This window comes from Lynx rufus, unplaced genomic scaffold (genome assembly GCF_022079265.1).
Source record: "Lynx rufus isolate CCGP_SWC_20201006 ecotype Redwood Valley unplaced genomic scaffold, mLynRuf1.p SCAF_29, whole genome shotgun sequence".
NCBI classification, from domain to species: Eukaryota; Metazoa; Chordata; class Mammalia; order Carnivora; family Felidae; genus Lynx; species Lynx rufus.
Genome location: NW_025814844.1, coordinates 7,288,757 through 7,304,481, shown reverse-complemented (window position 1 = coordinate 7,304,481; position 15,725 = coordinate 7,288,757). Strand labels below are relative to the sequence as shown.

The following is a 15,725-nucleotide window of genomic DNA, read 5'->3' as shown; positions in this document are numbered from 1 at the left end:
CTGAGCCGAAGTCAGACGCTTAACCGTCTCAGCCACCCAGGCGCCCCTGACCTGAAACTTTTTAATGGTTTGTTTTTGGTCCTTATAGTCACATGTTTGATGAAGAAATATCAATGTCCCTGCAGCATCACATACGACTCTTCTGGGCATCACATAATATACAGTATAGAAACCTTTTTAAAATTAAAAATAAATATGGGGTGCCTGGGTGGCTCAGTCAGTTGAGCTCCAGACTTCAGCTCAGGTCATGATCTCACAGTTTGTGGGTTCGAGATCCGCATTGGGCTCTGTGCTGACAGCTCAGAGCCTGGAGTCTGCTTTGGATTCTGTGTCTCCTCCTCTCTCTGCCCCTCCCCCACTCGCCCTCTGTCTCTCTCAAAAAGAAATAAACATTAAAAAATGAAACAAATGAAAAACCTGAATTCTGGACCACATTTTACCCAAAGAGTTTCAGATAGGTCATAGAGCCCCATGGCCGTGACATTCCAAGGCAGTGCCTGCGTTGCACGTCCGGGCTTTCAATTTTGGAAGGCGGCTGTCCTCTTCCTCTTGGGTCCTCTGTTTCCAGGTGCTCACCAGCTCCTTACCTGTGGAGATAAGTGCTGTACCTTCCTCTGCGTAAGCCTACTTCTCGTATGCTCCAGAAAACGGGGTGCCCAGAATGCTGTCTCCTGGGGGTGTCTCCTGGCACCGCCTCTCCAGACGCTTTATTTCTATTAATACGACTGAGAGCGGAATTAAGTTTGACAAAAATCTACTTCACAGTCTTCATATACATCGTACAGTGATAAAGGTGGTCCAAAATCACGTCTCTAATTACCCACTTGTAAAGTCAAGGATGTACAAGATTGGCTTACATTTATTTTGATTGATATTTATCTTGTTAATTTAAATTCATTGCTAGGCTTTGTAGATATCTTTTTCCTTTATCCCATTTTATTCATTCACGCGCTGGTTAGTTGTCACCTGTGCATGTGACAAAGATACCTGTGACTCTGTCAACGACATTAATAGACGTGTTGGAGGAGGAGTCAAGGATGTAACCTGTGCCAAGGCTCCAGAAACATGCTTCAGCACCCATGCTGACAAGCAGCCAAAGACTCCGGCCATTCACAGGCTTCTAGTCCATCCAGCCCTCTTGGCATCTGTCCCACATCGCTCTCCTCTTGTCTACAGAGATGTCACAGGCGATGCTGCCTGGTGCCTTGCCAACAGCTGTAAACACTCTGTCTTCCTCCTTTCTAACAACCTAAGAAATAGGATTTGACACTAACAAAGTGAAGGGTGAGCACTGTCTCGTCCTCCCCCCATCCCCGATATCTCAGGACATTCTCTCATGCCTCCTCCATCAACCCAGCTGTGAATTGCTTCTTCATGCATGTTATCAATCATTGAGCTAATATAGTACCTAAAGTTATGGTGGGACCTGACAGAGTTTTTTCAGCTTCAGGAAACAAGGAGACTGTTATTAAAATGTAAGTGTCAGAATTTCAAAGGAGACAAATAAATATCGTCCAAGAAGTGGGTCTTTCCTTCCTGTGTGAGTTACAACTCTTTCTCCAGTGTGGGCATTTGGTCTGCTCTCCTTTCTGTGCCTCTGCTGCCTCTATCCCCGCCATCTTTGATCCTTTCTTCTGCTATGTGCCCTCTTTCTTCTGTCACCTCACCCAGCTTCTCTCCACTCCTTTATTTTTATTTTTATTTATTTTTAATTTTTTAATGTTTTTATTTATTTTTGAGACACAGAGAGACAGAGCATGAGCAGGGGAGGGGCAGAGAGAGAGGGAGACATAGAATCCGAAGCGGGCTCCAGGCTCTGAGCTGTCAGCACAGAGCCCGACGCGGGGCTCGAACTCACGGACTGTGAGATCATGACCTGAGCTGAAGCTGGACAGTTAACCGACTGAGCCACCCAGGTGCCCCAACACTCCTTTATTTTTAAATGTTTATTTATTTTGAGAGAGAGAGAGAGAGGGAGCAGAGGAGGTGCAGAGAGAGAGGGAGAGAGAGAATCTCAAGCGGGCTCTGGGCCGTCAATGCAGAGCCTGCCGTGGGGCCCGATCTCATGAGCTGTGACCGAGATCTCATGACCTGAGCCGAAATCCAGAGTTGGACACTTAACCGACTGAGCTACCCAGGCACCCCTCTCTACTCTTTTTGACTGTCTGTGTTTACACTACAGCACCCCCCACTCCCCTTATTCACAGTTTCAGTTACCTGTAGTCAACCGTGGTCCAGAAACAGATGCTCCTCCTCCTGACATACACTGAGGTCAGTAGCAGCCTAATGCTGTGTCACATGCCCCTGTCACTCCCCTCCCCTCATCCCATCACGTGGGCATTTTGTCACCTCACAGCCTCACAAGAAGGGTGAGTACGGCACAACATTAGACCGTATTCATGTTTTTACTCCAGTATATTGCTATAATTGTTCTGTTATTAGTCGTTGTTAATCTCGTACTGTGCCTAATTTATAAGCCAGACTTTATTATGGGTGTGTATGTATGTGTAGGGGAAAGGTAGTTTTACAGGGTTCAGCACCTACCCAGGTTTCCAGCCTGTGCTGGGTTCTTGGAACACAGCCCCTGGAGATGAGGGGGGAAGACTGATTCCCACCCCCCCCCCCCCCGCTTCTCTCCCTTGTACATCTCACTTTTCCTTCTTTTTTACTCGTATTGTTTCCATCTTCACACCTTTGTTCTCCTATTGCTCCCCTGCCTCATTTAGGCTTTTGTGGTCTGTTTTCTGCTCATTTGGTTCACGTTACGTGATGCCTGGATATTTGCCAGACTTCAGGCAGCTGTTCCAGACATTTTCGCAGTGGAATTTTCTGCTTGTGTGAAATTACTGATGATGCCACAAATTTAAATGAGATGCATCAATCTGAGTGATTAATCTTAAAGATATTTAAATATTGCCATGCATCCCTAATTCTAAGCATACATTTTAGTAGTTCTACATGCTCTTCAGTTAAATTATCTTAAGCACACTTAATCTTATTTAGTCTGGTTTATTTGTTCCATTTTTAGAAATATCCACTTGTGGATATTGAAGATGTGAATTTCAAGGAATATCGTTGCCTTGTGGAAAGAGGTCAGTATACACTGCACCTCAGAATATTGCAGAGAATTTATCATTCTTGAAAATATTAAAAATGGGATTCATTTTAATTTTACAATGCTATCTAGGAAGAGAGTAACTGAATTTGTACTGTGGAAGGCCTGCAGTACCACAAAAATAAATGTGATTTTTTTCTGAATATTTGATCTTTTACCCAAGATAAGCGGAGAGGTTTTTTTCCCCCCTACTTTATACTATTTTGGAAATATTGTAAGCAAAGATCAGGGATTCAGGCCAGTTTTCTGTCCTGTTTGATCTGTTTGTAATATCTGAAAGGAGATAGAAAATAACTTGATTTTAGGAACCATTTGAACTCACTCTCATTAAAAAACAATTCTTGTAAATAGATATTAACTCTCTGTAAAGCCTTTCGTGTTATTTATAAAAAAAAAAAAAGCTTTAAATTTTTCATTCTCTTTAAACCTACAATTTTGGGAATAGAGATTGCCTAAACATCATTTATAATAGTGAAATATGTGAATAATTTAAATGTATAGTGATAAAGAAATATATAAATAAATAATAGCTATACCCATAAAGTGGGAAACATTAAAAGGCATGTTTTTGAAGCCGTCTAAGGGTGTAAAAAATTCTGTAGATATCACAGAGATAAACCACACACACATGACCACCATTTCATATTTTATTTAAATTAAAATAATGTGTCAGAAAAAGTAAACTAAAATACCCTGAAATATGTACAATATTTATCTTTAAGTGATTAGATTATCTATAGTTTTTAAATGTCTGTTTTTTTTTTTTAATTTTTTGTATTTAAAAAAGTTTCTGTAGTAAGCATTAGGTTTTATTTTTATTTTTTTAAAGCTATCTTTAATTTTTTTTTTAATATTTATTGTCAAAGTGGCTTACATACCACACCCAACAAGTGCCCTCCTCAGTGCCCATCACCCATTATCCCCTTTCCCCCCAAAATAGTTACAAATATTAGATTTTAAAAATTCATTTCTCTTTTTATCATCTTTAAGAATATAATTTTTAGATCCCACATGAGTGAAATCATATGATATTTGTCTTTCTCTATCTGACTTATTTCACCTAGCATAATACCCTCTAGGTCTGTCCATGCTATTGCAAATGCCCTGCCCTTTTTTAATCGGATTGTTTGTTTCTTGTTGTTGCTGTTGAGTTAAAGCACTTCTTTACATATTCAAGATCTTAATCCCTATCTTATGTATGATTTGTAAATATTTTCTCCCATTCCATATTGTTTTAATCTCTTAATAGTGTCCTTTGACGTACAAAAGTTTTTTGTTTTTAATTTTGATACAGTCTAGTTCATTTTTCCTTTTGTTGCCTGTGATTTCGGTATTATATTTAAGAAATCTATTCTGAATCTAACATCATGAAGCTTCCCCCCCCCATGTTTTCTAATAAGATACTTACAGTTTTAGATCTTAATTTTAAGTATTTGATCTATTTAATTTTTTTATGCAGGGAAAGATACCAGTCCAGCCTTAGTCTTTTGTCTTGTGGATACCCAGTTTTCCTAACACCAATTATTAAGAAAACTATTGTTTCCCCTTTGAGTGGTCTTGGCACCCTTGTTGAAAATCCACTGACTGTATGTGTATGGGTTTGTTTCTGGGCTCTCTATTTCATTGGTCTGTGTCTGTCCTTATGCCAGCGCCACACTATGCTTTTGATTATTGTAGCTTTGTCCTAAGTTTTGAAGTTGAGAAGTGTGAGTCTTTTAACTTATTTTGTTTTGTCTATGGTAATGACTTGTGAATGGAGCTTTTGCTAGCCCCTAAGACCTAAGCCTATCTAAAGGATTTGCTTATAGCTCTGAGAAATCAGGATGCATGACTATTGTACATCTTCGAAAAGCCACAGGTTTTTTTTTTTTCATTATCCTGATGGTCACTGTATTCATGCCCTATTGCTTCTCTAACAAATTACCACAGATGTAATGGCTGTATTTATCTTACAGTTCTGGAGGTCAAAAGTCCTAATATAAAGTGACGGCAAGACTGGTTTCTCCTGGAGGGTGGAGATTCTGTTCCCTTTCTTGTGTAGCTTTCAGGTTTTGGCTCATGATCCCTTCCTACATCTTCAAAGCCCATCACTCCAGCCTTTGTTTCTGTGGTCACATTTCCTTCTTCTGCATTCGGCCCTACCTTCCTCCTGCCTTGTAATTCCATTGGGCCCATCTGGATAATTTAGTATAATAGTCCCATCTCCAGATTCTTATTTTAATTACATCTGCAAACTTCCTTTTGTGATGTGTAGAGAGCATATTCACACATTCTGAGAACTAGGCAGTAGACCTCTTTGGGGACAATTACTCTGCCTACCACAGTCATGATGAATGGTCAGTGTTGCTGACTGAGGGACACATAGAATCTCTAAAATATCTTTATTTTCCGTATTGGTCTCCCTTGTAAATAAAGACTAGTTGTCCAGTTTTAGGATCTGGGATATAAATCTGTTAGTTTAGCAACCTCATATTTCTATTCTGCCTATGGAACATTTTTTTCCACTGGGGTTATGATTTTTAGAGTCAGCAAATATTTATTGAGTTGTATTTCTCGTGTGCTCATGTACACCAAATGAATGAGATCTGTTTCTTGACCTTGAGGACATTATATTCTGCTAGAAGAGGAAGATGTTACTAAAGTATAACAACACACTGTTTGTCGATTTGATTTCCTAAATGTCTTTAGAATCCTTCCATCCTCTCTCTCATCCCTCTTTTTGTCATTTGTTACTGTGATTTCTAAACAAAATTACCAATTTCCCTTGACATCAGTTGGGGTCCCACATTCTTTCCTTCAGTCTGTTACTGTACCCATAGATGTGTTCATGTCACCCCTTTACCTAAAATCTTTCCATTTCTGGCATCAGGATGAACTAAATCCTCAATTCTTTGGTATGGCCTGTGTTGTGCTCATCTTTCTGGCTTCATCACCTGTCATTCCAGCTGCATTTTTTCTAGCTGCATGGGATCAGTTGTACTTCCTCTGTTATGCCCTGCTCTCTTGGCTGTTGACTTTTGCAAAGCTCTTCTCACTCACTGGGCTCCATTTCTCCTCCTTTCCTTCCTGAGAAACTCCTGTGCATACTCTAGCCTGGCCTCTGGTAGTGCTTTCTAGAATGCTGACCCAACCTTCACAACCTTCACCAGTGTGGTTCCCTTTTTCTGAGTTTGCTGTGTTTTGCTGTTCATTGCTCTTTACTAGAATCATTGCCTTGCTTGTCTGTTTTTCTAGCCAGACTGTAAATTCAGTTAGGTAAAGGACTCTTCTTTTAACTCCATGCTCCCCCTATATGATACAGTGCCTGCCTCATAAAAGAGTTTTACTAAGTGTTGGTTGAATGGGTGCTTGGATCCATATACATTTGAAGTATTTAATACAAGATGACCTGCAGATTTGAGCAAGAGAGATGATTTGATACGGATCCTAAGCTAAAATGATTACTAGTTAGCACTTGGTTTCTCCTTGCTATGTACTATTTCTCTTGAAGAAACTAAATCTGTTTCTGTATGATTTCAGGATGTGGGATTCAAAAAGAAAGCTGCCGTCCTGAGAATTCATGTATTAGAGTTGTAAGGTTGTTCGTTTGAAGCTGTTTATATTAAAGAATAAATCTGTGGCATGAAGACAACTAGGAAGTAAAACTCTTCTCGACATATGTATAAATCCAAAAAGGAGGTTTTCCTAAACTTGAGCGCTCTCAGTATAGCCTTGAATAGCTGTGAGTGATCAATAAGTATATACTTTAAAATTCTTTTGAATGAACCTTCTTTTGAAAGAGGCTTATTCTAGTAGGAAAAGTACTCCAGGATTACTGTTGAAGTATATTCTGACAAGATTCATGCCACAAGTGAGGAAATAAATAAGTAGATAGCCCTTTTTGTTGCTGTTATTAATAAATACAGATAGGAACTCTGCCTTTCTTTAGGGCTTAATTTTTTTTTTTTAACTGGAGATTAGATTTTGTTTGGTTTGGGTTTTAGTTTGGAAAAAGACAAAACTGAATTTTATAGAGTTAGTAGATATAAGGGTAATCCTAGTGGTAGAATGTGATTATTTCTTTGTGAGGAAGGATGGGAGGCTGTATAGAATACAGAGAGGAATGCCTTCCCCCGTTATATTAATTAATAATGCTAGATCGATTTTATTGTGTTTTGTTTTCCTAACTTCTTGGTGCCCTCCATCAGACCAAATTCAGGGGATTAGTAAAAACCAGGACATGCATAAGACATGTAACATATATATGGAACTTCATATTCTGATTTATAACTTTTTAAGCTATTAACAAAGCTGTTTTGACAGGTAATACGAAAGGTGAGGTTGGTGGAACTCTTCTTCCCCACTCCTGATGTTTCCTTCCCAATGGCAGGAACTGTACCAGTGCAGCACTCTGATGCCTTTTCCCTGCCCAAGCAAGAGCTGCCTGGGAAGGAAGCTGTGAGCATGCAGAGCCCAGCCCCTTCTTTGGGAGCTAACCCCCTGTAGGAGCCCTGTTCTTCCATCCTGTGAGTTTTACAGCAGCACCCAACATACGGGAAGCCTTGTGGTTTTCTAAGGTGGCCTGTGGCTGGGTGAGTGAGTCTGTTTAATTCTGTGCTTCACTATTAGCAAGCCCATTGTTAACTGCACATCAGCCATATTCTGCAATACCAGGTTCATTAGTAATAAAAGTGGTATTTTGACAGCCTGTCCACCTTCCTCCTTGAACTCATCACTCAATTAGTACAGAATTCGGGTGGGGATGTGTGATGCCAGTCATGAAGCCAGTGTCCTTGTATATATCTTTGGAGTCTCACAACTGCCCTGCAAGTGAGTTGTATCATCTTGTTGCAGATGAGGGAAGGGAAGCTCTGAGAAGGTAAATCACTTTAAAGGTAGCCAGGGCACCCTGGTCAGTCTAACTTCCAAATTCATATCCATTAGGGCATACTGCCAAAGAAAAAAATCATAGCTAAAAGCCTTTAAAAGACTTTGCATAATATAAATCACAGAGTAATATAGATGAGTTTTATTATGTGTAGCCTAGCATTTTCATACTCCTACATAAAAACACTTTAATATAGCCTGCAAGTCCCTGAATGCACGGGGGTTTCCTTCCCTCCCCTGTTCCACTGGCTGCCTTAACCTCATCCAAAGCTTTCATTTCTTTCTAACCATCTCGGGCTTCCTGCATAGTTTCCTCTGACTAAAATGCTTTCTCTCTCCCACCATCCCTCTTTGCCTGGTTAGCTCCTCCTTTCCCTTCACATCTCAGCTCACTTCTTCAGACTGGCCTCCCACAACTACCATATCTAAAGATGGTGATTTCTGCCAGTCATCTGATCTGTCCCTTACCCACCACTGGCCATCATTCGTGATTCTGTATTCATTTCCAGTCTCTTCTACTTCCCTCTAACTAAACTGCTGTGGGCATCACCAACCACTCTTCTGTCACTCACCACTGTGAGCCTAGTGTCTTCACATAGTTGATAGCACCTGGTTGGCACCCAAAATGAGTTCTGGTAAACAGATGGACAGAGTGCTTGGCATCATGCTTTAGCTGTGACGTCTGTGCCCACTGTTTTTTACTCAATCTTTGGAAATAACATATTCGAGATAGCCTCTTTCCTGATAATTGTAACTCACTGTTATAGAACTGAAATGCTTGGGGTGCCTGGGTGGCTCAGTCAGTTACACATCCGACTTCAGTTCAGTTCATGATCTCATGGTTCATGAGTTCAGGCCCCACGTTGGGCTATCAGCTGTTAGAACCTGCTTTGGATCTTCTGTCTCTTTCTCTGCACCTCCCTAGCTCATGCTCTCAGTCTCTTTCAAAAATAAATAAAAACATTAAAAAAAAAAAGAACTGAAATACTGTAGCCTTCTTTTGAAGCTTTAAACTATAGGAAGCGTAGAATGGATTTCCAAAGGTGCGTAACTAAAGATGTGCTTAATGTGCTGGGGATGGTGTAAGACAAGGTTGGTGCACTAAGGGAACATGCTTTATGTGGTTTTGAGACTATGGGATAAAGGGAGAAGCTTGTCTTGTGGCACTCAGGTAATATTAAGCATGTATTTGGTTTTTGTATGTCCTTGAAGAACATAATAAAGCTTAGAATAGTCCATCAGACCTGTTCGGTAAGCAATATGCTAATACCTACTTATGTTTTTAATGTCCTTCTTAATAAATTGTTTATTTGTTCGTGTATAAAATGAGGTCAGCAATAGGGTGGTGTGTGAATTAATTTCATTTTCTAGCCAAGCATAAAAACATAGGATAAAGTGTTATGCAAAGTCCAAGTGGTGATCGTTTGGGAGTGAAACAAAGAATTTTTCCATATGCATTTTTTTCTCCTCCTGGTGACTTCATTCAACATAATTAATATCTTGAAGGGGCAAATGTAAGACATCTCTGCACACTTCATTTTGCATCCCTCAATCTCAAAAGTGTTGACCATGGCAGAATTTCAGTTTCCTGGCCAGCTGTTTTCCTGGAACTAGGGCCCATGGGTAATAAACAACTAAACCAAGATCCACATGGAAATAACATGGATAATATGCTATCAGGTGTCTTCGTGTTTCCATATGACAGCTGATATTGTTTCTTTTTGTCCCCCCTCCCCCAATTATACAGGGCATCGATGTACGAGATGCTCCTCTCAAGGAAATAAAGGTGACTAGTTCCCGGCGATTCATAGCTTCATTTAATGTCGTGAATACAACAAAACGGGACGCTGGAAAGTATCGCTGCATGATTCGCACCGAAGGAGGTGTTGGAATATCAAACTACGCAGAATTGGTAGTTAAAGGTATTTAACGTCTTTTTATATCCCTGAATAGTCTATTAAAATAGACATGTCAGATGGTTGTGAGTTCATTATTTGTTTAAAGCTCAAACTTTTCCTTGTCTGTTTCCAAACAGTAGCTTGGTGACAGGTTACATTGATGGATTGCATTTTAAGTACAAATTTTGCACGTGCACAATATTTTTGAAAAATGCATTTTATTTATGTTGGTTTAGTTGCATACAAAGCAGCGACTGTGCTCTTGGCAAGTTCTTCTGCCGACTCTGTATACAGAGATTACAACCTATAAATTTTTTTTTTAAGGAATGAAATTTTTTTTACTGATAGAAAATCACTTAAAATGCAAATATTCACCAGCCAGCGTGTTTATGATAGCAGGGTGGTTAATAAAATGAAGCAATGCCAGTATAAAAATGCTCAGTCATATCACACAAGCCATATTGATAATACTGAGTTAACATTCATAATGTTGCAGTTATGTTCCATTACTATATTTTGCGTGACTGAAAAATTGAGTCATTATATTCAGGAAAGGGCAGTCTGAGGGGGGGAAAAGAGGGGAAATAAGTTTCTTCTGCTGGTCTAATGTTTTTTTCGTGGGCTGGGGAGTTTATGATAATTAAAGTTGCTGGGGCTGTTCTTGGTCTCAGACAATAATTTGGAGTTCTAGAGGTACTACAAGGCATTTTTAGATAATTTCTGGCTGGCCATTGCTGTTTTGTCCTAGGAGAACAGAATGATGCCTGCTTTTGACATTTTTTCCCCTGCATTTGTTAAATATGAAACATAAAACTGATCTCTTTTGGATGGGTTAGTACTTTTTATCAGCAAATTTCTCTGTGCAAGCGGTTTTAAAGACTATGGGGTTCAAACCCCAGAACTAGCTATGCGGGCATGGGCCAGTGGCTTACCCTCTCTGTGTTTCTGTTGCCTCATGTATAAAATAGACATCAATAATGTCACCTGCATCATATGGCGATTAGGAAGGTCAAGTGCAAAAAGCATATGAATGGCACTTAGAACAGGTACATAGTGAGAAGCCAGCACCTGTTAGGGCCTTGACGGGGAGGAGGAGGAGGGCAAGGTGATTCTTACCCTCTGCTCCTGTATGTCAGTGATGCATGTTTAGAGATGCTTGTCATTACCACCTTTATGAATTTTAAAACATATAAATGTCTGCCCAGCTATTCTCCCCCCGCCCCACCACACCCATATTGAATGAAAATCTCTGGGGACATAGCCTCTGTTATAAAATCTGTGCGTGATTTTGGCATATGCTTCCGTTGTAAAATCACTGCTGCCAATATTAGTCACTCCTGGCTTATGAGAGAAATGTTTATTGGTGAGGCTCCCCCCAGGCAGTATTAATCTGCAGCAACGACTAATGTTCTGCACATCGAAATATCTACTCCACTAATATATTTTGCCATGTCAGATTCTTACGAATTTTGGTTTATGGTGAAACTTTGGCTGATCTGGCTAGTATTTGAGTTTAAGTTTATTTTATTTATTTATTTGTTTGTATGTTTATTTATTTATTTGAATGTCTATTTATTTTGGGGAGAGAGAGAGAGACAGCACGAGTGGGGGAAGGGCAGAGAGAGAGGAAGACCGGACCCAAAGCAGGCTCCAGGCTCTCCTCTGACAACAGAGAGCCCGATGCGGGGCTTGAAGTCACAAACCATGAGATCGTGACCTGAGCCAAAGTCAGACATTTAACCAACCTAGTCACCCAGGCGACCCTGAGTTTAGGCTTAATAGCTGTAAGAAAACAAATTCTTCAGAGTAATGCACACCCTACTTTGTAGAAGGCTCTTTGAGAAGCGAGGAGTCACAATGTAGAAATGGACACCATTTACCAACAAATCCAGTAAAGCAGCAGCCTCAGTGTTCCATGGCTGAGCCCTTTATCATCATTATTATTACTTAATGTTCATCTGGGCTTAGCTCTTCGTGACTATGTTCCGTTTTCTTATTGACAGTTGCTGCAGCATTTCACTATGACCAGCCATGTTCTTGAGGCATCTGCTTTATCAACAGTATTACATAAATCTAGTAACCTCACTAAAAATTGCCCCCGTGGAAAAGTTCATTTGTTTGGTGGCATAAGTAAATCATAAATTTCTAGTCTTCCATAGCACACATGAACACAAAAAATGAATGGGTTCTTATTCATATTGATGCAGCACATTTTCCTGTCAGGACGAGGAGCGGTAGCTTGGCTCATTGTGATAAAAATGTCCAGACACCTCTTTCTATCTCTGCACACAGTCAAAGCCAGGGATTATTGGTTTGCAGTTGTGGCTCAAATCTGAAATTGACTTTTCCTCCATTTGTAATTTTTTAAATGTTTATTTTTCTATTTTGAGAGAGGGAGAGAGAGAGAGAGAGAGAGCGCACATGAGTGGGGTAGGGGCAGAGAGAGAGGGAGAGAGAGAATCCTAGGCAGCCTCTGCACTGTCAGCACAGAGCCCAACACAGGGCTCAGTCCCATGAACCATGAGATCATGACCTGAGCTGAAATCAAGACTAATCAAGAGCTGGACGCTTACCCAACTGAGCCACCTAGTTGCCCCTCCATTTATAATTTTACAGCCATATTTTTCATATATTTTATTTTTTAATGAGAGAACATGCTGAATTTTACTAGCATGTTACACTTAATAAAGTATTCACTTGAGATAATTACTTTGAAATAATGCAATGACATTTTTAGGCCACCAGTATATAATTTAACTTTTTTATATGCATGCAATATTTGGAGTAGTGATTTCCTAAAAATGGGAAAAACTAAAGTCCATAGAGTTCGTTTCTTTCTTTCTTTCTTTCTTTCTTTCTTTCTTTCTTTCTTTCTTTCTTTCTTTCTTTCTCTTCTCTCTCTCTCTCTCTCTGTCTCTCTTTCTCTCTCTTAATTTTTTTTGAGTTTGTAACTTTCTTGAGATCATGCGCTGATTTGGCACCAACCCCCGAAATGAAACCCAAGTCATTTTTTATCTTCTTTCCTATCTTATTCATGCCTGCCACTGCTTTTGAAATCTGGAACATGAAAAAGAAATATTTAATAGAGTCTCCATAATTTGTGTGTATGCATCTATATCAATATTATTTAATTATGTGAGAGATATATTAGGGATTCACATGCATATCTATTAGCTGTATGTTTATGTATCTGTATGTGCATAAATTCTTTCATTGCTGGCTTGGTTCGGAATTACAGTTGACCCTTGAACAATCAAGAGTTAGAGGCACGGACCCCTGCATAGTTGAAAATCTGCATATAACTTTTGACTTCCCAGAAACTTAACCAATAGCCTGTTGTTGACTGGAAGCCTTACCCATAACATAAACAGTCAATTAACACACATTTCGTATATGTATTATATCTGTATTCTTACAATAAAGTAACCTAGAGAAAAGAAAATGTTATTAAGAAAATCACAAGGAAGAGAAAATACATTTACAGGACTGGAAAAAATCCGCATATAAGTGGGCTTATGCAGTTCACACTGTGTTCGTCAAGGCTCAACTCTTTTGATCATAATTTTCACTGTCAATTGGTCACGTATTTTAAATTGCTTTTTATCACTTGGTATAGATTGAATTCCTTCCTCCCTCCCTCCCTTTCTCCTTTCCTTCCTTCCTTCCCTTTGGGAAAATGTATTCAAAATTTATATATTGACTTATTCTGGGACTGATTCTTCCAGCAAACCCACAAGTATTTTGGGATGTCTGTTGCAATTGTTTGCAGGTTCTAGTTGAATCTTTCATTTGATTTCACATATTTGGTACTTTTCTTCATGGGGAATTAATAGAGAAAATATTCTCAGGTCAAACAAGGACTAAAGTTTTGTCTATTTTAGGACACTATTAACAATATCCTAAATGAATGGGTGTGCTCAACTAACCTTCGTGGCCTTGCCCCTGAGTTGTAGTTTGAATGGCAGCTCAGCAACCCTTGCTAGCATTTGTGACTTCAAAGTAATTAACTGCTCTTTCAGCCTGGCTACATCACTGCCTTAGGATATACTATAAAAGGCCCATTTCATGTCTCGGTTCAAGGAATCGCCTAATGATATAAATTGATGTTAAATCACGATGAGTTGAGTAAGAACTGTTTAAAGAAATGAAGAGCTAGCACAAAGTTGTAGTTTATGAACAATAGGAACATAGTTTAGTAAGTTTACATGAATTTTATAGTCCTCCAAATACGATTCATCCTTTAGTGTCTATTTTGACTCGGTGTAATGAGATTTCCCAGGTATTTTAGAAAGCCGATATGACTCATCACACTCCATCCACCAAAGAGAACTGATGTTGCTGTTTATATTAAATTAGTTTAGGCATCTACCAGGTGTCATCTCAAGGGCCAAGGTCAGGTGGTCCTGGCTGCCCTGAGATCCCTTTCAGCAGGAAATATGATCATGGTCAATTGGCTGTGTCTGCTGTTGGAGATGACAGAATTTGCATCATGCAAGCTAGCATAAGCCAGTAGTGGAATATAGCAGACTTTATTTTTTGTGCACTCATGAGCTAAATGAGGAGTTGAAATACACACACTCACACACACACACATACACACAGGCACAAACCACCTGTGGAAACATTCTTGAAAACAAAATTAGATCTTACATTTCTTCTTGGATAGAGATTCACTAAGATAGAAATACATTATTTTGTACCTTACCTCCTTTCTCAGTATCATGTGTGGCACCACTTCTAGTGACATTGGGCACACAGGATGCCTTCATTTGGTGCCTGGCAAGCCACTCAACCAGCACCTCACTAATAAACTCAGAATGCTATTAAAAAAAAAAATTACCTACTTCTCCCTTTTCAGACAATGATCTAGAAAGAGTCCATCTCAGATTTTAAAGAATGAACGAGATTTTTTTTTGGCTTCAAAGAGTATTAACTATTGATTGCCTAGAATTTTACCAAATTGAGCACAGCTTGCACTTTGCCTTAGAGCTTTTCTTTCTACTCTCTGCTTGAATCAGACTCATTCCTGAAGGTTCCTTGAACAGCAGCAGTGGCAGGCAGGCTTTACTGCCCAGACTTCTTACTCCTCCAGTGGCTGAATGAGTCCATTGTGATGGATTTTTGGGAAACAGGTCGCCCTGGAAATGCATTTATGCCGAGATAAACTATAATTTCGGCCGTGTTTTCAAACTGATGATATCTTTGGGATATAAATATAGGGAAACTGAATTTAATATTCTAGATAACTGGCACCTTTGATGATTTCAAAGACATTCTCAGTGAGGAAGTTGGCAGTAGAGTGCCTCATGGAGCTTAAGTACTACCACTGAGAGAGCTTTCTAGCAAGTTACTTTTAGTGGGGAAAAAATCCTTTGGCACCTTTGTAGGTGTGTGAGAAAAATGAGTTGTGTCCTAAAACGACCTGGGGGTATACCTCCTTGAGCGATCTTAGGTTTTAAAGATGGTTTACTTCACAAATTTGAACATTATGAAAAGCTGCACCAGTACACTTCTTAAAAATAACCTAAACCAAACTATTCTCATCAGTTCACTCCCGAAGTATTCATGGCTTCTGTACGTTAATACTTGATGCACGTTTAGCTATTTAAAGTTTTTTTAAGCTTATTTATTTTGAGTGAGAGAAAGAGCAAGCGGGGGAGGGACAGAGGACAGGGGGAGAGAGAATCCCAAGCAGGTTCCATGCTGTCAGCGCAGAGCTCGATGGGGGGCTGCATCTTACAAAGGGTGAGGTCATGATCTGAGCCGAAACCAAGAGTCACGGGCTCAAGCGACTGAGCCGGCCAGGCGCCGCACACATTTAGCTCTTTTAAAACTGAAGAGCCAAG

At 39.7% G+C, this 15,725-nt stretch overlaps 1 protein-coding gene across 1 annotated transcript in view; it reads left to right on the top strand.

Annotated features, from left to right (window-relative positions):
* PTPRM (protein tyrosine phosphatase receptor type M) overlaps positions 1-15,725 on the top strand; it is a 595,371-nt gene that overhangs the window by 166,870 nt on the left and 412,776 nt on the right. The window contains exon 6 of the mRNA XM_047090212.1: positions 9,729-9,903. Coding sequence (XP_046946168.1) covers positions 9,729-9,903 — 175 coding nt within the window. The remainder of the gene's footprint in view (positions 1-9,728; positions 9,904-15,725) is intronic.